At 46.3% G+C, this 20,522-nt stretch overlaps 1 protein-coding gene across 2 annotated transcripts in view; it reads left to right on the top strand.

The window, feature by feature from the left end:
* The window catches only part of DLEC1 (DLEC1 cilia and flagella associated protein), a 160,064-nt gene that overhangs the window by 51,012 nt on the left and 88,530 nt on the right, over positions 1-20,522 (top strand). Inside the window, exons 1-5 of one of the 2 annotated variants that reach the window (XM_073630028.1) lie at positions 6,956-7,047; positions 10,415-10,521; positions 13,040-13,180; positions 14,390-14,546; positions 18,325-18,435. In XM_073630028.1, coding sequence (XP_073486129.1) covers positions 10,435-10,521; positions 13,040-13,180; positions 14,390-14,546; positions 18,325-18,435 — 496 coding nt within the window. In that variant the 5' untranslated portion in view covers positions 6,956-7,047; positions 10,415-10,434. Of the gene's footprint in view, positions 1-6,955; positions 7,048-10,414; positions 10,522-13,039; positions 13,181-14,389; positions 14,547-18,324; positions 18,436-20,522 lie in introns of those variants that run through there. The other variant, XM_073630029.1, reaches the window with a different exon arrangement.

Here is a 20,522-nt window from a genome sequence, read left to right as displayed (position 1 = left end):
CATGATCTCTTAACAATAATGCCCTGTACACATGGTCGGATTTTCCGACGGAAAAAGTGCGATCGGATTGTGTTGTCGGAAATTCCGATCGTGTGTGGGCTCCATCGGACATCGCACAAAGTCTGAGAGCAGGACATAAAATTTTCCGACAACAAAATCCGTTCATGTAAATTCCGATCGTGTGTACACAAATCCGACGCACAAAGTGCCACGCATGCTCATAATAAATGAAGAGACGAAAGCTATTGGCTACTGCCCCATTTATAGTCCCGACGTACGTGTTTTACGTCACCGCGTTCAGAACAATTGGATTTTCCGACAACTTTGTGCGACCGTGTGTATGCAAGACAAGTTTGAGCCAACATCCGTCGGAAAAAATCCATGGATTTTGTTGTCGGAATGTCCGATCAATGTCCGATCGTGTGTACAGGGCATTAAGTAAATACAGGAAGAGCGTAAACTAATGAGACCTGGAGGGGAGTCTCCCTGATGCACACAGAGAGGGCTTCTGTTTGAGAGTCTGTTAGAAAGAGCCCCCAGACATAGTACAGGAGACGGTCAGAGACTGCAGACATGATACAAGAGACTGCAGACATGATACAAGCGATGGTCAGAGACTGCAGACATGATACAAGAGATGGTCAGAGACTGCAGACATGATACAAGAGATGGTCAGAGACTGTAGTTATGATACAGGAGATGGTCAGAGACTGCAGACATAGTACAGGAGATGGTCAGAGACTGCAGACATAGTACAGAAGATGGTCAGAGACTGCAGACATAGTACAGGAGATTGTCAGAGACTGCAGACATAGTACAGGAGATGGTCAGAGACTGCAGACATAGGACAGGAGATTGTCAGAGACTGCAGACATAGTACAGGAGATGGTCAGAGACTGCAGACATAGTACAGGAGATGATCAGAGACTGCAGACATGATACACGAGATGGTCAGAGACTGTAGTTATGATACAAGAGACGGTCAGAGATTGCAATCGTAGTCCAGGAGACGGTCAGAGACTGCAGATTTAATACAGGAGACAGTCAGGGACTGCAGACATAGTACAGGAAATGGTCAGAGACTGCAGACATAGTACAGGAGATGGTCAAAGACTGCAGACATGATACAAGAGATGGTCAGAGACTGTAGTTATGATACAAGAGACGGTCAGAGACTGCAATCATAGTACAGGAGATGGTCAGAGACTGCAGACATAGTACAGGAGACAGTCAGAGACTGCAGACATACTACAGGAGATGATCAGAGACTGAAGATATAGTACAGGAGACGGTCAGAGACTGCAGAGATACTACAGGAGACAGTCAGAGACTGCAGACATACTGCAGGAGACAGTCAGAAACTACAGATATACTACAGGAGACAGTCAGAGACTGCAGACATAGTACAGGAGATGGTCAGAGACTGCAGACATAGTACAGGAGATGGTCAGAGACTGCAGACATAGTAAAGGAGATGGTCAGAGACTGCAGACATAGTAAAGGAGATGGTCAGAGACTGCAGACATAGTACAGGAGATGGTCAGAGACTGCAGTTCCTATGGACGTTAGTAGATAATGGTCGATCGGCCCTCTCACCTGACCCAGCGATACAGCAATGGCTCCTCTGATCAGGAGTCAGCTCACGCTGAATTGCCCATGGCGACTCCGCTGGGTAGCACCCAGATCTGTATTCTGGCAATTACTCCATTACTTTCTCTGCCAGGGATGGCGCTAGGCTGTGTGGCTTTCCCTCTTGTGGCACAGGGCAGCGGGGTTCTCTCTCTGATGGGGTTCTCTCTCTGATGGAGTTCTCTCAGCACTGTCCTCTCCCTCTGGAGTACTGGGTGTACTTCTCTGAAAGCTTCCCCAGGCTCCTGTTTCTCTCCCTCTCCCATTCAGCTGAGCATGCTGTGTGGGCTGCAGTTTCCATGTTACAGTGGGGCTGCCAGTCCTCGGGACTATATGTCCCACAATCCTCTTCTCTGCTCCTTTATCTATTCTATTTCTTCCCTGGCTGATATGAAGGCAGGGGAAGAAACATAGTGGGCAGCTGTGCTGGCAAGCGCCACTCACTAGTACAGCAGCACGAGCGAGGAGGAGAGGGAGGGGGGAAAGAAGAGCCCACAGCTGCATTGGCGTCACTAGGGTTGGGGTCACTCCCCCTTCCACCAACTATAGTCGCCCCTCAGAACAGACCCCCCTCCACTAAGTATAGACCCCCCTCCATCAGTGCAGAACCCGCACTAAGTATAAACCCCTCCCTCAGTAAAGTCCTTCCTTAGTACAGACCCCCCTCCATCAGTATAGGCCCCCCAGGACAAACCACCCCCCTCCATTAGTACAAACCCCCCCCAGGAAACCCCCCTCCATTAGTACAGACCTTGCCTGCATTAGTACAAACCCCCCAGGACAAACCACCCCCCTCCATTAGTACAGACCCCCCCAGGACAGACCTCCCCCTCCATTAGTACAGAGCCCCCAGGACAAACCACCCTCCATTAGTACAGACCCCCCCAGGAGAGACCCCCCTACATTAGTACAGACCCCCCCAGGACAGACCTCCCCCTCCATTAGTACAGACCCCGCAGGACAAACCACCCTCCATTAGTACAGACCCCCCAGGAGAGACCCCCTACATTAGTACAGACCCCCCAGGACAGACCCCCCATTAGTACAGACCCCCCAGGACAAACCACCCTCCATTAGTACAGACCCCCCCTCCATTAGTACAGACCCCCCAAGACAGACCCCCCTCCATTAGTACAGACCCCCCTCCATTAGTACAGACCCCCCCTCCATTAGTACAGACCCCCCAGGACAGATCCCCCTCCATTAGTACAGACCCCCCCCAGGACAGACCCCCCTCCATTAGTACAGACCCCCCTCCATTAGTAGACCGCGCCTAGGACAGACACCCCCTCCAATAGTACAGAACCCCCCTCCATTAGTACAGACCCCCCAGGAAGACCCCCCCCTCCACTAGTACAGACCCCCAGGACAGACCCCCCCTCCATTATGGTACATAAAAACACCCGGGCGGCAGCTGGAGAGGAGAGGACAGTGTGCAGCTGCGCCAACCAGTGGAGAACAGTTCACAGCAGGCAGGAGTGACAGACACAGAGAGGAGGAGGAGGAGAATGTGTCAGGCACAGACCACCCCCCCAGCGACGTCACTGCACAGCTGGTCTCTTTCCACACAGAGACCAGCCGCTCCGCCTCCAATCTCATCTCCGGCTGCTCTCCTTCTCTCACAGAAGGAGGGAGGGGGAGGGGCTTGAGCAGGAAACACTGCGGCACCTTTCTCATCAGAACACCCGTGGAGAGAGCCGCCTCTGGACACGAACAAGAGGAGGAGGAGGAGGGAAGGGAGCACTCTGGCGCTTCAGTGTCCCCACCTCTCTGGCGCCCGGGTGCACTGCACCCCGAGCACCCCCCTGGGATCGGCCCTGGGACTGTCTCTGTGGAATGAAAGGCTACGCGCTCGGAGCTCACAGCTCCTTCTGGAAGAGAGCATCATTAAATACACCCTCCTGGGCATGACGTCCACAGCCATAGAACTACAACGGTCAGCGGACCAGAGGCAATGGGATGAAGGAATTTCAGAAAAATAGTAGATTATAAATAGTTGGGTTTACAAAGGTTGACAGCTGATGCAAAACAGAGCACATATTGAGCTAAAAAAGGCTAAAAAATCAAACTAAAACTCGGCTTCCACTAGTGCAACCTATCATGCGACTTGGGACTGCAAAGTCACACGACAAGTCATTCCCCATGACTTCCAATGAGCACCATTCACATCTGTGCAACTTCAAGTTGCAGCAACTTCAAAGCAGTCCCTGCACTACTCTGGTCCCACTTTGATGTGATTCAAGTGTACTCACTTTTGTCAGATACTGTATATATATGTAGCGCTGGTAGATTTCTAATCTACCACTTATATGTAAATTTAGCGGGCCATCTGTTCTGTACGTAGTTCAAATTTAATCTATTGCCAAATTAGCCTCTGTTCCAGCATTGGCTGTGTTGCATGCAGTTCCACACTGTTGTCTGTAGGTGTCGTTATCACCATAGGTCAGTGTTGGAAAGCAACAAGCTGAAGTATATTGAGTGCCCTTCTTTCTCGGAGGCAGCTCGGCAGAGGTGGTCCGCTGCCGTGCATTCTGGGAGAGGGTATTTATGGCCAGACGCGATGTGCTAAGGAGTTCAGTTCTACCTTGTGGCCCTCCAGGCCGGAGGGCTGCGACTCTGCAGCCGTGCAAGTAGGCCCAGAAGCCTGTCTGAGGCCTACTACTGCTGGGATGGTCCTGTGCTGTCTGTCCTGCGGGAAGAAGCCGAACAATTGACAAGACCCAGGGGAGGACCCATCTTGGAAGGGACCATGCGGAAGCCTGGTCTTAAGAGGGGCCTGGTGACTCGATTGGAGGACGCATCTTATATCTAACCTACCACACAAGTACTGCCGGGTCGGCTTAAAAGGTTCTGGTACTGTGTTGCTGTTCATCTAAAACTACTACGTCCTGTGGCAGAGGACTGTACAGTTACATCGCTCTTCTAAAGTCTGTGGCAGAGACTTTTCTTTTTGTTCGTGTTACACTCCGGCTGCTAGGTCAGTGAGAGAGACCTATCCGGGTGGGCAAAGATTAAACCCTGTATTGAAGATACTTTCGTCCATGAGAATTTAAGTCCTCAGAGATCTTAAGAAAAGGTATTTGAACTTTCCTGCAACTCTTCTTCTACCTCTTTCCTGCTACTTCTTAAAGTTATTCCCTATTAAAGCATTGAAAAAGTACTAAGTGACTGGTGCCTACATTGTCGGATACAAAGCTCAACATGGACTCTAAGTTCTAGTATTGGTGAAACTACAGGTCTACAGGTAAAGAGGTGACAGTAACAGCCCAATAAAAATCAGCAGCTCCTTCAGGGGTTAGTGCTACATATAGAACAGTTTGTATTGCTGTCTGTGTCCCCATTAGGGAGATTTACCCTCTCTCTTGTCCTGCTTACCATTATCACTGAAAGTGAAAGTAAAAGAAAATCCCAATTTTGTGTTGACATCAGAACAAATAATATTTTGGGGGGGGATCTTCCAATAGGGACACTAGTTTTGGTGACACCCTGGGATTCCCATACTTTCGAAGGATTTCTTCTCACTTCCTTTGAGACAGGAAATGAAGAGAAACCTCACCAATGAGACACAGATGGCAAAAAAAAAACTGACAGAGACTATTGCCCCCTTTTACTCCAAAGGTTTCCCTTTAGGTACACTTTAAGATTGTACAATTTTCTAGTTCAATTTCCTTTCTATTTACCTTTTAAGTATGTAGTGCACAGGCCTGCTTGACTTCATAAAAATTGAAAGTGTTTATGTTTGACCTCATATTATATGGTTTTGGTAAATCTAAGGCCCCTTTCACACTGGGGCAGTTTTCAGGCGTTTTAGCGCTAGAAATAGCGCCTGAAAACTCCCTCCTCTGCCACCCCAGTGTGAAAGCCTGAGTTCTTTCACACTGGGGCAGGGCACTTGCAGGACATTAGAAAAAGTCCTGCAAGCAGCATCTTTGGGGCGGTTTGGAAGCGCTGTATACAGTGTTCCCAGACCGCCCCTGCCTATTGGAATGAATGGGCAGCACTTCCAAAGTGCCTGTAAAGCGTTTCGGAAGCGCTTCAACACGGGCACTTTAGTGCTAATGCGGCTGTGGCTCCGTGAGAAAGGGGTCTAAGTTCTGCCAGGTGGATGTTCAGACTTCTCATCTAATGCCAGCTTTGGAGCTATGATCTTAGACCCCTTTCACACTGAGGTGCTTTTCAGGCACTTTTGTGCTAAAAAAAGCTCCTGAAAAGCCCCCGAAAAACTATTTCCATTAAAATTTATGGATGCTTTCACACTGGGGCGGTGAAAAAACTCCTGCAAGCAGCATCTTTGGAGCATGTTTGAAGAGCTAAAAAAAGTGCTTCAAAAGCGCCCCTCTCCATTGAAATGAATGGGCAGTGCCTGAAATGGGCCCAAAAAGTGCTTCAAAAGCATCTCAAAATGATTCTTTTGAGTCACGTGACCTTCAAAAAAGTGCTGCAACATGGGTGCTTTTGACCCCCTTTAACCCCTTCTTGGGCGTTAAAAGCACTCCACTACCAAATAGTAGCGCCAAAGCGCCACTATAACAGCGGTAAAACACAGCTAAAACGAGTGGTGCTTTACTGCTAACACTCGGGTGGCTGCAGTGTGAAAGCAGCCTAAAGCCTCGTACACACGGTACAATTGTTGGAAGGGGATTGTCTGTTGACAGACTGTTGTCCTAAAATCTTACCGTTAAGACGCTCCTTTTGACAATTGTTGTCCAATTTTCCGCCAACAAATGTTGGATGACAGGCTAGTAAATTTTTGGCGGACATCAGTTTGATTTTCGTATGTCAGTACACATATCTGTCACAAAAGTCGAAAGTACAAACACGCATGCTCGGAATCAATGCTCACCAAACACAAAATAACAGAAGGGGCCCAAAGGGGGGCACTCAAGAGCTGAAATTCCTCTTAGCACGTCACTACGTTTGTGGCACAACAATTATGTACCGTTAGTGTGCAAGACAAGATCCTGGCACACACCCTTCTGACAAAAATCAGACACTCGGTTGGCCAACAATCTTACAGTGTGTACGAGGCTTAAGATTAGTAGGCTTAGCCTGGAATTCCATCTTACGTGTGCGTTAGCAAATAGCTTTTTAATGTTCATTTCAACCTGTAAAAAGACAGCGTAGAGTGAAACTTGCTAATGCAAACCAGCCCGGTGTCAGCCAGTGCATCCAAATCTCTTGTGGACAACTAGCAATTCCTTTCTCTCAGCAGCACTAGATGAGAAAGTTACTGTACAAGCAGTATATAAAATATCCACTAGGGGACGCTGACTCCTCATGGCGTAAGTCCTAAGCTTGTCAATGGCAGCTCTGATCATCATACCCCGCCCCGTGTTGTTATGGTAACCACATGGACGCGATAGAGGACTGCTCTTATTGTTATATGTGTTCCTGTGTACAGAGATCTTCACTGGTGAGGTGAGTGGAGTCCCTGGGATGTCAGTAACTTATTCCCATCTGCATGGTGGTCTTTCCTCCCTCTTCTCTGTGTATATGATGTGTGCTGTGCACTGTATAGCTGGATCACCCCATGTGCAGTGTTTTGTGTACAGTCTCATGCACACGGGCGCTTTTTGGCATCCATTGTGACTTGCGGTGGTATTTCCGCACCCGATATACACAGCTGCTGCATACAGCTGACCATAGTAAGGGATGGCTGTATGTGGCTGTCTGTACGCAGGTTTACGCTTCTACCTGCATAGAATAGTGCATACATAAAGCCCTACGCTCCTCCACGCATGCGCACATTTATGCGATTAGCGGCGTAAACCCATGTACAGCCTCGTACAGCCATTCATTACTATGCAGTAGCTGTCTATACCAGGTGTGGAAATACGCCTGCGATCTACCTTGCATATTAAAAAGCATTTGTGTGCATGAGACCCTAAAGGGAAACCTCAGTCCACCTCCCAAGGTGTCTCCGCCCCCCCAGATGCCACCATTATGACACATGCACAGATATACCCAGGGGCTGTGCCCAGCCTTCGGGTCCTGGGAGACCTCGTCTGCAAATCTGCACTGTGCAAGGGATTTTATGCTCACATGCGCAAAGACAGCGAGGGCATTGGACTTTCCTGGTAGCAGTCGTCTTTGCATGTGCGGGGAAACCCTACGCATGCGCGGATGGTCGGGGAAAGCAGGGCATGCACATATATGCTGCGTTGCTCTCTCAGGGCAGATCGCTGCGGCACAGCTGTGAATGTGCAGGGGGCGGGGAGAACTGCAGGCGTAGGCTAAAAACACGGAAGTGATGCTTTGCAGAACAAAATACTTTGTAAAAATGTTTTCAAATAAAAATAAAGTCCATTCGTAAGAAAGGAAATGGTGAGGAGGCAGGGCAGCACAACAGGAAATTTAGGGTGAAGGTCCGCTTTATTATGCACAGATACATGTGGGTTCCCTGCCAGGGCACACCGGAAATAATTGCTTTCAAATTGCCTTGTTGCTGCCACAACTCTGCGTTGAGATGGGTCGCAGTGCATTGTGCAAAAATGCAAACATGCTGCAGTTTTGTGCGATGTTCTGCAGCTCACCTGACGTCAATGTCAGTCGCTGTACTGCAGCAAAGCCGTGTGCATAGGAATGAAATATCTTTGCGACGTTGCATTAAAACAATGACAAAATGTAGCAATATTGGGACTTTTTCTCCAGCCTTCCTACATTTTGTCATTGTTTTACCCCTGCTTCACACCTGTGCGGGTTTACGTTTGCATGGACACGGCAGCCCATTCATTTTAAAGGGCTGCCATGCCTGCGTTTTCCACCCAATAAAAGCCCTTGCACCTTTTTTAGAACCATGGCCGCAGGAAAAAACACTGTGCGATTTCCCTGCGGTTCCTGCACCCGCAAACGCACTGCCGGTTGAGATGCGTGGGGGTACCATTAAGAATGAATGGCAGCCCCGCGTGTCTCTACGGAGCAGCATGATTTGGCTGCGGGTGGGTGTGAGTGCGAGAACAGCTGTGATTCCCACCCCCGCTCAAGTGCGGTCAGTTGTGAACCTAGCCTTAAGCCTTGTACACACGGTTCCATTGTTGGCAGAGGACTGTCTGTTGACAGACTGTTATCCTAACATCTTACTGTTAAGACGCTCCTTTTGACAATTGCTGTCCAATTTTCCGCCAACAAACGGATGACAGGTTAGTAAATTTTCCGCGGACAACGGTTTGATGTCAGATTTTCGTATCGTCAGTACACAAATCCGTCACACAAAAGTCGAAAGTACAAACACACATGCTCGGAATCAATGCTCACCAAACACGAAATTAGCAGAAGGGGCCCAAAGGCTGGTGCTCAAGAGCTGAAATTCCTCGTAGTATGTCACTACGTTTGTGTTTGTGGCACAACAGTTGTGTATCGGTTGGCCAACAATTGTACTGTGTATACGAGGCTTTAGGCCATACATGTTCAATAATCTTGTATAATTATCCTTTAGATTTACCTTAAAGGGGTTGTAAAGGTAAAAGTTTTTTCACCTTAATGCATTCTATACATTAAGGTGAAAAAACATCTGACAATACCGGCCCCCCCCAGACCCCCCGTTTTACTTACCTGACCCCTCGAAAGTCCAGCGCTCGCCCCCGACATCCTCTTCGTCATTCAGCCTGGCCGTTGATTGGCTAGAGTGGATGGATTGAAAGCAGCGCAGCCATTGGCTCGCGCTGCTGTTAATCACATCCAATGATGCGGCGCGCTGGGGGGCAGGGCCAAGTGATACAGTGAGCGGCTATGGCCATCGGCTGTATGCCTGGAGCGCGCCCGCAAGCACTCATCACCATGCGAGGGAGCTCGCATGAAAGTGTTGAGTTCTTAAGGGGGGGGGGGTGAGCCGAGACAGCCGCCGAGGTACCCCAGAAGACCAGGTTTGGGGCCACTCTGTGCAAAACGAGCTGCACTGTGGAGGTAAGTATAACATGTTTGTTTTTTTTTTTGTTTTTTTAAATGCATCTTTAGTGATCCTTTAAACAATGTAGTGAAAGGGCCTGCCTAATTGGATACAGTTGAAAGTTGTTTCGTTTTGACCTCATTTTATATGGTTTTTGGTAAATTTTAAAGGAAAATTGTACAAGTGGATTGAACATATATGGCCAGCCTTAAGCCCCTTTCACACAAGCGATCCGATCAAGTGTCTGTCAGTTTTTCAGATGGACCTGATCAGAAGGTCCATGCAGCCCTATAGACAGGTTGATGTAAACTTGTGTCTGTTTACACCCACCTACCTCCAGGTCCGAACTGGTCTGCTAAAAAATAAAATAAACAGAAGACGATCCTTCCTCTTCCATTTGCGTGGATCAGATTGGAGGGTAGTCAGGTCGGGATGGACAGCACCTTTTTTTGTAGAAAACGCAGGCACGGACTGCCCATTCAACTGAATGGGCTGCCATGTCCGTACAAACGTGGGCCGTAAACCCACACAGGTGTAAAGCAGGGGTAAGACAATGGCAAAATGAAGGAAGGCTGGAGAAAAAGTCCCAATCCTGCTACATTTTCTCATTGTTTTACTGCAACATCACAAATGTTATTTCATTCATTCCTTTGCACCATGGTTTTGCTGCAGTACAGTGATTGACGTTGAGTTCAGGTGAGCTGCGGAACATCGCAGAAAACTGCAGCATGTTTGTATTTTTGTACAACGCACTGCGCCCCATCTCAACACAGAGTCAATTTGGGGGGTCACACTGGCTTCTCTTTAGGGGTAGTTAGCAGCTCAACTTTACTCCTCACAAAACAGATTTATAGTATGCATTATTTCTATTAATCAGCTTTTGTTCTATGAAACTTACAGGTGCCGGACACAAATACAAAATGTCTAGAGAAGACTTTCTCTCCAATGTCACCCTGTCTCCAGACCCTGCTATGTATAGGCCAAGACCATCCTCTGAAAAGACACAAGTAAGCTGGTCTATTGTAAAGGAAGAGTATTGTATAAATATGAGGATATGCTAGAACCACTAAAGCTAGGTTTACACCTTGTGCGTGTCGGGAACGTGCGCAAAATTGCATGCTTTCCCAACATGCACAGAAATGCCCTGCCCTTTAGCAGACAAACGGCAGTGCCATTAATTGTTAATGGCTCCCCCACACATCTGTTAACCTGTATGTTTTTGTGCATGTCAAACTGCATGGTGCTGCTGTACAATGTGGTTCGGTGCAATGCAATTTTGCAAAAGGGTCAGGGACCTTTGCTCCACGTTTCTCACGCATAGGGCAACCCATTGAAATGAATGGGCTGTCCTTCACTTGACGTGCGGGAACGCATGGAAAACATGCAAAAATATGCGTGTATGCGCCCTTTCACCTCTGTGATGTGAATCTAGTCTTAACATAACCTAAATACTGGCCTGGAAGGATGTCTGTCATATTCTGTAGTCAGTGGGTAGAAGAGGAAAGGAGAAAGGGGTAGACTACGGTATTATCTTGGTCACATTTCCCTGAATACAGTGCTTGGTGTATTACCCCCTTCATGACCATTCTATTTTTAGCTATTTAGCACTGCACTATTTTAACTGGTAATTGCGCGGTCATGCAACACTGTACCCAAACGAAATTTGAGTCATTTTTTTAACACAAATGAAGCTTTTTTTGGTGGTATTTGATCACCACTGGGTTTTTTATTCTTTATTATATATACGAAACAAGACTGAAAATTTAAAAAAAAAAACAATTATTATTAGTTTCGCCTATAAAAAAAAAAATTTCTTCATAAATTTAGGCCAAAATGTATCCTGCTACATGTCTTGGGTAAAAAAAAATCCCATAAAAGTGTAAATTGATGGTTTGTGTGAAAGTTATAGTGTCTACAAACTATGGTATAGATACTGGAATTTTTTTATTTATTTTTTTATACTAGCAATATCGGTGATCAGCAACTTATAGTGGGACTGTGATAGTGCAGCAAGAAATCTGACACTAACTGACGATGGGTGGTAATTGACTAATTGCCACTGACATCACCAGTGACACTAATACAGTGATCATGTTGCTGTGCCTGTAGAAGCCGCCCATCCGCAATACAATGTGGGTAGGCAGTCCAAAAGAGGTTAAAGTGTATGTAAACCCTGGTGACGAAATTCTCATATTTTATCCCTTTTGGTCTGTTAAGTTTAAGGTTGAAAGTGTTTTATTATACTGTATATTTGTGATAAATGTGAGAAAATAATACCTATTTATCCTGCCAGGAATCCAGTGAGCATATAAATGCTGTGCTCTATGGCCCTGCTGAGTTCCCAGTTCTCTATGCGGATTAAAGCACCCCCTTTGTTATGGAGATGAGGAGAGGAGGAGTTGTTCTGTAGACCTAACACAGTTCTAGTTCTAGAGTGACAATGCTGCTCCTCCTTAGATTGAGTACAGTGAAAGAGTGTTGTCACCCTAGGACGGGAAATGTGTTGCTGGCAGGATTAGCAGGTGAAGATAAAGAAAGAAAAATACTGAAAAAGAAAACAAATGCAGCCACCACATCTAAGGATTGGTTTTGCTTAGATGCATTTGAGGTAGACGAGGTGCTCTACAGCAAAAGCAACTGTGCATACAGACACCAGGGGAAGCCTACACTATATGCAGCAAGTAAATGCTTTACAGGGGAAAGGCCAGAGGTTCACTTTAATGCTAGATGCAAGAAAATATTTTCTCTAATGATGTCCATGTGTATTACAAGGTTTAAGTTGCTAACCACTTCACTACTGCTGTACATTTTAAGGTGTGTTCTGGATCGCATTTTAAATGTTGTGCATGTATTGGGAGCATCCACAATGCCTGTGAATTATGCTGTCATTAGACAGTGCAGGTCGCAGGAAAAATACACAGAATGGCTCTGTGCCGTCTGATCACTGTGATGACACTTGCATCTGCTCTGCAACTGGCTGCACAGTCACGGCCACATGCCAAAATTTGACAGCCATGCAGGAGAGGCTGCACATCCCGACGAAGGCAGTATATGTTCAAGGCCATGCAGGAACAGCAAACTTTGAAGCATGGTTGTGTCTGTGCAACCGCTGCATCTGCATCTACTTTTATAGGCTTCCTGCAAACATCTTGGGGCGAGTGCAGATGGCGGTTTGGGTGCAGAACGCGTACAAGCACCTGTCTGAAAGACAGGCATCAGAAAATCTAAATATTAGATGTGCCTTTATTCTCTTAAAAGATGGGTGTTGAAGAGTTGGAACCTCTACTAGGTTTTATTACTGTCTTTTTCTATTAGTGAGATTTGACCTCACTTCTTGGGAGACAGGTGTCACCAGGAGAGGAAGTAAAGGGAAATCTCCTTAATGGGGACACATACCAGAAAAAAAATCTGAAAGTCCAGCCCGTATCTTCTTTGTTAAAATGACAATTTAGCCTAGTGTTATACTTCTTTTATAATTCATGTTTGTAGTCTTTATTAGTAATTAAATCTCTATATCATTTTCAGGATATTTCTCATTTGTTGACAAGCCTTTTCAAAAATGTATACACTGGGGAAATAATTGGTAAAGATACAGGAGCTAATCTGATTCGGTCTAAGGGAGGAGACAACCCTCATCATCAGAAGTTTGTGGAGGAGCTGCAGCAGGTAGGTACTGTTTTTTTTGGGCATTGACCTCTTTGTGTGTGTATAAAGGAGACGTTTAGGTGGCTATTCATGACTCAATAAAAGAAAGCAATGTGCCTACTTTGAGCACTGCTTGCAACAGTTTGGCTGAGTAGAGGTGCAGCAACAAGCACTTTGGATTGCTGTTGGCTTATCCCCCAAAAGTGAAATCAAGAGGAAGACTGCGGCATGTCTTGAAGCACTGGATCAGTTAACTTAGTAAGAATAAAGCCTAGTACACACTGCTAGTTTTTTTTTTTTCAACCCAGCAGGCTGAACGAAAAAAAACCTGACAGCTCACATCGGAGCTGCTGTACTAACAATCCTATGTTAGTACAGCAATCTCCTCTGCTGTTCTATTGTATCCTGACAGGGGGATGGCCCCCCTGCCAGAACACTCCTGTCAGCCATTGGCTGAGAGCACTGATTGGGAACCAATCAGCAGACCTTTTTCAGTCATGCCCCTTCAACAGAATCTGGCCGAACGGCTTAGTAATAGGATTTAATGTTAGACGTTAGATGGCCAGTTAGGTTCAGGGGTTAAGGATAATAGGTTTTAATCAATGTTAGATTGAATTATGGGTTAAAGTCTAGGGTCATATTTCAGGGTTACGTTTTAGTGCAAATGGCACCCCAATACACCTAGGCACCGCAGCACAACACACTAGCATTGTAGCACACCGTAATGTACTGATGTGAACCATCTGTATGTTGGGGTGTACTGCTATTAAAAGATATAATGCATGTGATCCCATAGTGTGATTGTGGTGTTAAACTAAGTATCAGCTTACTGTAACTTTGCTCTTTCAGCATTTTTCAGTATGGAGAAGTATGTGACCTCCCCCATGTGACAGCGCTGAGTGGCCAATCTCCAGGCCTAAACACTGTGCAGGGAGATCATCCATTGGGCTAAGCTCTGACACTGGTGCTTTATCAGGGTGGACTCCTGATGCCGAGGCAGCGAGGAAGTGTGGGTCGATGATTATACCTAACTGTGAGCGTGGCCTGTCTATAGACACTGTCACTCTGCTCTGGGAGGACACTTTTTAAACATGCTTTCAGTTTAAGACTCTTATGTAAAGAAGTACCTGGTTCTTGGAACAAAATGTACAATGGCACAGGTTCCATTACATACATTGTGACCTTCTGCAGCATTTCCATATGGTTATTGTGTTGTTGCTGATGCCTTAGGTTCGTACAGAGTATGATCGCAGAATGGAGGAGTGTAATATGGTAGAGCGCCACATCATCCAAGCACGAGCACGGGCTGCAGCAGAGGAGGAACGAATGCTTCACTGCCTGAAGAATGAAGCAGAAGATACATACCAAAACCTAGGGTTGCCTCCAGGTAGGATCACCGCTGACACTCTGGGCCTGATTTATCAAGCTGTGCAAAGTTTACCATGTCAAAAGTGGGACATTAAGCCCCGGTTCACACAGTGGCGACTTGTCAGGCGACTTAGCCGCCCGACAAGTCGTGTCCCGTTCTGTACTACATGACCGTTCTAATAGGAGCGACACAAGTCGCTCCAACTTAGAAAAAGGTTCCTGTACTACTTTTGCATACAGACTTCTATATAGAAGTCGTTTTGCAAGTCGCCGCTGAAGTCACGAGCAGGTCGCCTCTGTGAGTTGGCCTGCAAGTCGTGTTGCCCCTGTGTGAACCGGCAGTTAGCTGTATATAGGCACATATGGTGATATCAGTGGTGTGCAGAGGTTTGGTGATGCCTGGGGCCAACTTCTTGATGGTATGACCCTCAAGTCCTGGTTCACACCGGAAAGCCTGCATTCCTGTGCGATTCCCTGCATTGCTTTTTGAATGCTCATTCATTTGAATGGGCTACAAAATGCAGTGGACCGTAGAAAAAGCAGTGCAAGCACTACTTTTTGAAAATGTACTGCAGCCAACCACATGGTACTTTGGCTGCGGTACCAGTCTGTTTGTGATTTGTGTTTGGGGTGCCATTAAAAATACATTGGCACCCACATACAGATTGCAGGGGCAGTCCATTTGCCTGTGCTGTGAGAAATGCGCACAGATCGTGCTTTACCCGCACCGGGTTTTGGCGTGAATGAGTCCTTAGACTCAAGTATAGGGCCTAGTACTCAGAAATGTAAGAAAGGAAGACACTTTAGGAGGAATTCTTTTTCAGTGCTGATTAAAGCCAGGTTGGTCAGTCACTCTGAGTCAACTTATGAGGAACAGGACTGTCATTTCTACAATAAGCAAGGGCAAAACTTATAGACCTGGTAAAGTCACTGCCTGGAAATCATAGGGGTTGATTTACTACAGGCATGTCCAAAGTCCGGCCCGCGGGCCAATCGCGGCCCGCGGACCGGTTTCGGACGGCCCGCCTGGTAATTTTGACATATATATCTTTTGTGGCCCCCAACGAATCCCCGAGCGCCGGGGGCCATAAAAGATAGATATGCTGGCTGCCTTGGAGGGGGCGGGACAAGCGCCGTACAGGATACAGGAGAATTTCCTGTTTACACGGCGTCCTGTGTAAAAGGAAGTCCCGTCTCCTGCGCTGCCATTGGACAATTGTTTTGTCCATCATAGGAGGCGGGACTTTCAATTAAAGAGGCCGCCGTGTAAACAGGAATTTCTCCTGTATATCTGTTGGCGCTCGTCCCGCCCCCTCCCTGTCTCCTTCAAGGCTGCAGATGGACATGAATCAGGCTGCACTGACAGCAATGGTGAGTCTGCATTCATGTCAATGTGGTGGGGGCTGCCGTATTTATGTCAATGTGGTGGGGGCTGCATTCATGTCAATACGGTGGGGGCTGCATTCATGTCAATACGGTGGGGGCTGCATTCATGTCAATACGGTGGGGGCTGCATTCATGTCAATACGGTGGGGGCTGCATTCATGTCAATACGGTGGGGGCTGCATTCATGTGAATGTGGTGGGGGCTGCATTCATGTCAATACGGTGGGGGCTGCATTCATGTCAATACGGTGGGGGCTGCATTCATGTCAATACGGTGGGGGCTGCATTCATGTCAATACGGTGGGGGCTGCATTCATGTCAATACGGTGGGGGCTGCATTCATGTCAATACGGTGGGGGCTGCATTCATGTCAATACGGTGGGGGCTGCATTCATGTCAATACGGTGGGGGCTGCATTCATGTCAATACGGTGGGGGCTGCATTCATGTCAATACGGTGGGGGCTGCATTCATGTGAATGTGGTGGGGGCTGCATTCATGTCAATACGGTGGGGGCTGCATTCATGTCAATACGGTGGGGGCTGCATTCATGTCAATACGGTGGGGGCTGCATTCATGTCAATACGGTGGGGGCTGCATTCATGTCAATACGGTGGGGGCTGCATTCATGTCAATACGGTGGGGGCTGCATTCATGTCAATACGGTGGGGGCTGCATTCATGTCAATACGGTGGGGGCTGCATTCATGTCAATACGGTGGGGGCTGCATTCATGTCAATACGGTGGGGGCTGCATTCATGTCAATACGGTGGGGGCTGCATTCATGTGAATGTGGTGGGGGCTGCATTCATGTCAATACGGTGGGGGCTGCATTCATGTCAATACGGTGGGGGCTGCATTCATGTCAATACGGTGGGGGCTGCATTCATGTCAATACGGTGGGGGCTGCATTCATGTCAATACGGTGGGGGCTGCATTCATGTCAATACGGTGGGGGCTGCATTCATGTTAATGTGGTGGGGGCTGCATTCATGTCAATACGGTGGGGGCTGCATTCATGTCAATACGGTGGGGGCTGCATTCATGTCAATACGGTGGGGGCTGCATTCATGTCAATACAGTGGGGGCTGCATTCATGTCAATACAGTGGGGGCCACATTCATGGCAATGGAGTGGGGGCCGCAGATGGGCACTGATTAGGCTGCATTGATGGGCACTGACCCTTATTTTGCTTCACAGTTCTTTATTTAAAATTTAAGATTTTTTTTCCTGAAACTTCATTTTTAAAGTGAAGGTGCGTGTTATAAGCAGATTAAATCCGGTATATCCAAATAACACGCCCAAGCTCATCTATTCACCACACACAGCACAAAGGCAAGAGAATTCTTGTTGGGCCGTGTATTAGTGCTCGGATGGACACACTTAGACCAAATTTTAATGGTTTAAGAATGTCAGGCAAAATGGTCGGCCCTCAAGCATGTTCTATTCATCAAATCTGGCCCTCTTGGAAAAAAGATTGGACACCCCTGATTTACTAAAACTGGAAAGTGCAAAAGCTGGTGCAGCTCTACATAGAAACCATCAGCTTCCAAGTTTTTTGTCAGTGCCTAAAGAGGAGCTCCAGGCTCCTTCAGAAAAAAAATAAAAACCAGCAGCTACAAATACTGTAGCTGCTGAATTTTAATATTAGGGCACTTACCTGTCCAGGAATCCAGCGGTGTCCTCACCCAAACTGATTTTTCAATTGGTTATCGTGTGCTATCGGGGAGGGGGTGAGAGAGGGAGTGAGAAGGAGAGATAGGGAGAGAGAGCGAGAGAAAGAGAGAGAGAGTGAGAGAAAGAGAGATTGGATCCATAGTTAAAGCGCACTGCTCTCTCTTCTCTCACAGAATGGCTGAAATAGTTAATAATACTTGTTTTCCATGCATCGTGGGCATTTGGGAGGGTCTCCTGAGGTTATCTTTAAAAATTGCTTCCAAACGCAAACGCTCAGAAATGCGCATAAAAGCGGCAAAACTGATGTTTTTAAACCTCAGTTACTAGCTGTCAAGTTTCCAACATTCAGAAAAGGTTTTCAAACATCCTGTGTACATGAACCCTTACTTTTGTATTTGTCATATAATTTAGTTTCTATGTCGAGGCACCCCTGAACATGAAGTACTTAGAGCCCCCCAAGGTCTATAAATCTGGCACTGATGACATTATTCTGTTAATTGTTCAGATTCCCAAAGTCACCATAATGGTAGAGCAGACCACACACTGTTCTTGGATCTGGTTCTAGCACTAGGGCCGCAGGAAATCAACTACATTTGTACCGATGCAAGGAACTGCAGTCATATTTTTTGGATCAAATGTTTCTTAAATCATTTATAACACCCCATTCCTTTTACAATATGTATACTTGTTATGCATATCTAGAACTAGCCCATATAAGTGTCTGTTTGCTTTACAGTTGAGTCATATTTCAGATGGTGTGTTGATAATGATCTGCTCAAAAAACATAAGCTCATCTCTCCTGAAGACTACATCACCGATGTGCTTCCTAAAAGCAAGGCTCCTAAAGGTATGTACTGCATAAGGTGTATTGCAAGGATGTCACAGTTACAATAGAAGTGTTTGTATCTACTACAGGCTTTTTAAGTCTGAGCAGTATTGTTGTCACAGATTACTTATTGTGGTTACTTTTTAGTGAACACATTTGCCCAGAAACTTTTGGTATGTGTGATTTTTTTTTTTTATTGCAACCTGTCAGCATTCTTAATTTTTTTAAAGTTTTGGTACTGAGGAGGCACCAGATGGTGCATGGTATAAGCATCATAAGCACATTAAGCTTTTTTTGTGCGCACTTTAGATACTTCTTTCACTTTTTTTTTTGTACAAGGGGTCTTCAAGTTTCCGCACTTATATATTTTCATTGGAAATAGTGAGGGTGGGAGAAGTAGTATTTGGTTGTGTTTGAGAGTGTCATGTGACTAGTCTGTCTGGCAAGCCATCTGACCTTGCAGTTTAGTACAATGCCCCGTACACACGATCGGACTTTCCGCCAACAAAACCGTGGATTTTTGGTCGAAGGTTGTTGGCTCAAACTACAAATGTTGGTCAACAATTACGAACGTGGGAACGCAGTGACGTACAAGACATATGATGAGCCGAGAAAAAGGAAGTTCAATAGCCAGTGCGGCTCCTTCTGCTCGATTCTGAGAATGCGTGAACTTTTGTGCGACGGAGTTGTGTACACACGATCTGACTTTCCGACAACAACGTTTTGTTGGTGGAAAATTTGACAACCTGCTAGCAAACATTTGTTGCCGCAAAGTCGGACAGCAAATGTGCGATGGAGCATACGCACGTTCGGACTTTCTGACAACAAGCTCACATCCAACATTTCCCGTCGGAAAATCTGACCATGTGTATGCGGCATAAGAGTTGTCATGCTGTGTTGAAGATGGCTGCGAAAGTTATAAAAAAAATAGTGCGGAAACTTTTTTTTTATAAAAAAGCAAAAAACCATGTACAGTAATAGAGAAAAGGGGCAGGAGTTCAAAGTACAACCACATTACAGATAGAGCAAAACAACTGTGAAGGAGTGCTCCATACATAACAATATATGTGACACATCATATGTGACAATATACGTCACATATGATGTGTACAGTGAGACTCAATTAGTTATAGAAGATGTATTACCCCTTTGACATATCCATCAAACTCTCCAGCAGTAAGGCATCTTAAGCCGCGTACACAGGAGCGGAATGTCCGACGGAAGCTTTTCATCGTCTATTCCGATCGTGTGTATGCCGCATCGGACTCTTTTTTTCGAAAATTCTGACGGACCTAGAAATGGAACATGTTTTAAATATTTCCAACGTAACCAATTCCTATCGGGAAAACCACTTGTCTGTATGCTGTTCCGACGGACCAAAAACGATGCATGCTCTGAAGCAAGTACAAGACGGAAGCTATTGGCTACTGGCTATTGAACTTCCTTTATCTAGTCCCGTTGTACGTGCTGTACGTCACCGCGTTATGGACGGTCGGACTTTGGTCGGACTTTGGTTTGACCCTGTGTAGGCAAGACCGCTTGAATGGAATTCCATCGGAGTTCCGTCGGAGAAACCTTTGGAGTTTATTCCAACGGCAAAGTCGGTTGTGTGTACGCGGCAAACGGCAGCAACCATCATCACAGCTATTACAATCGGTTACAATAGGGGTTTTGGAAAAACATCCCATAACATGTAACAGCAGTCTAAGGATTAGTACTCCCAAGCAAAATGAGACAAAACAGATATAAGTACAATTATCTGCATATTGCATGACCCCGATCCGAAAAAAAGTAAGGGCCACCCTAGTAACCTGTCCAGAGGGGCTAGGCTAGGAATTGCCAGCCAAGCATCCCAGATTTTGGAAAGTTTAGTAGGGCAACCCCTATGTTGCTATATTGTTTATTTGCAAGATTTAAGAGCATAAACTGGAAACACTTTGACAAATATTTGAAAAAGTATTTCCATAGAACCTCAGATCATACAGTACAGCTTTGGGCAATGTGTCCAATTATTCATGTTCCATTAATTTGGCAATCAAAACATTTAAAAACCTTAAAAAAATGTTGCTTTCCTCTTTGTTTCTGGAAGTGTCCTGTGTTTTGGGATA

Source organism: Aquarana catesbeiana, linkage group LG05 (genome assembly GCF_042186555.1).
Source record: "Aquarana catesbeiana isolate 2022-GZ linkage group LG05, ASM4218655v1, whole genome shotgun sequence".
Classification (NCBI taxonomy): domain Eukaryota; kingdom Metazoa; phylum Chordata; class Amphibia; order Anura; family Ranidae; genus Aquarana; species Aquarana catesbeiana.
Note: the sequence above shows the minus strand (reverse complement) of the source record. Positions and strands in the feature narration are given on the sequence as shown.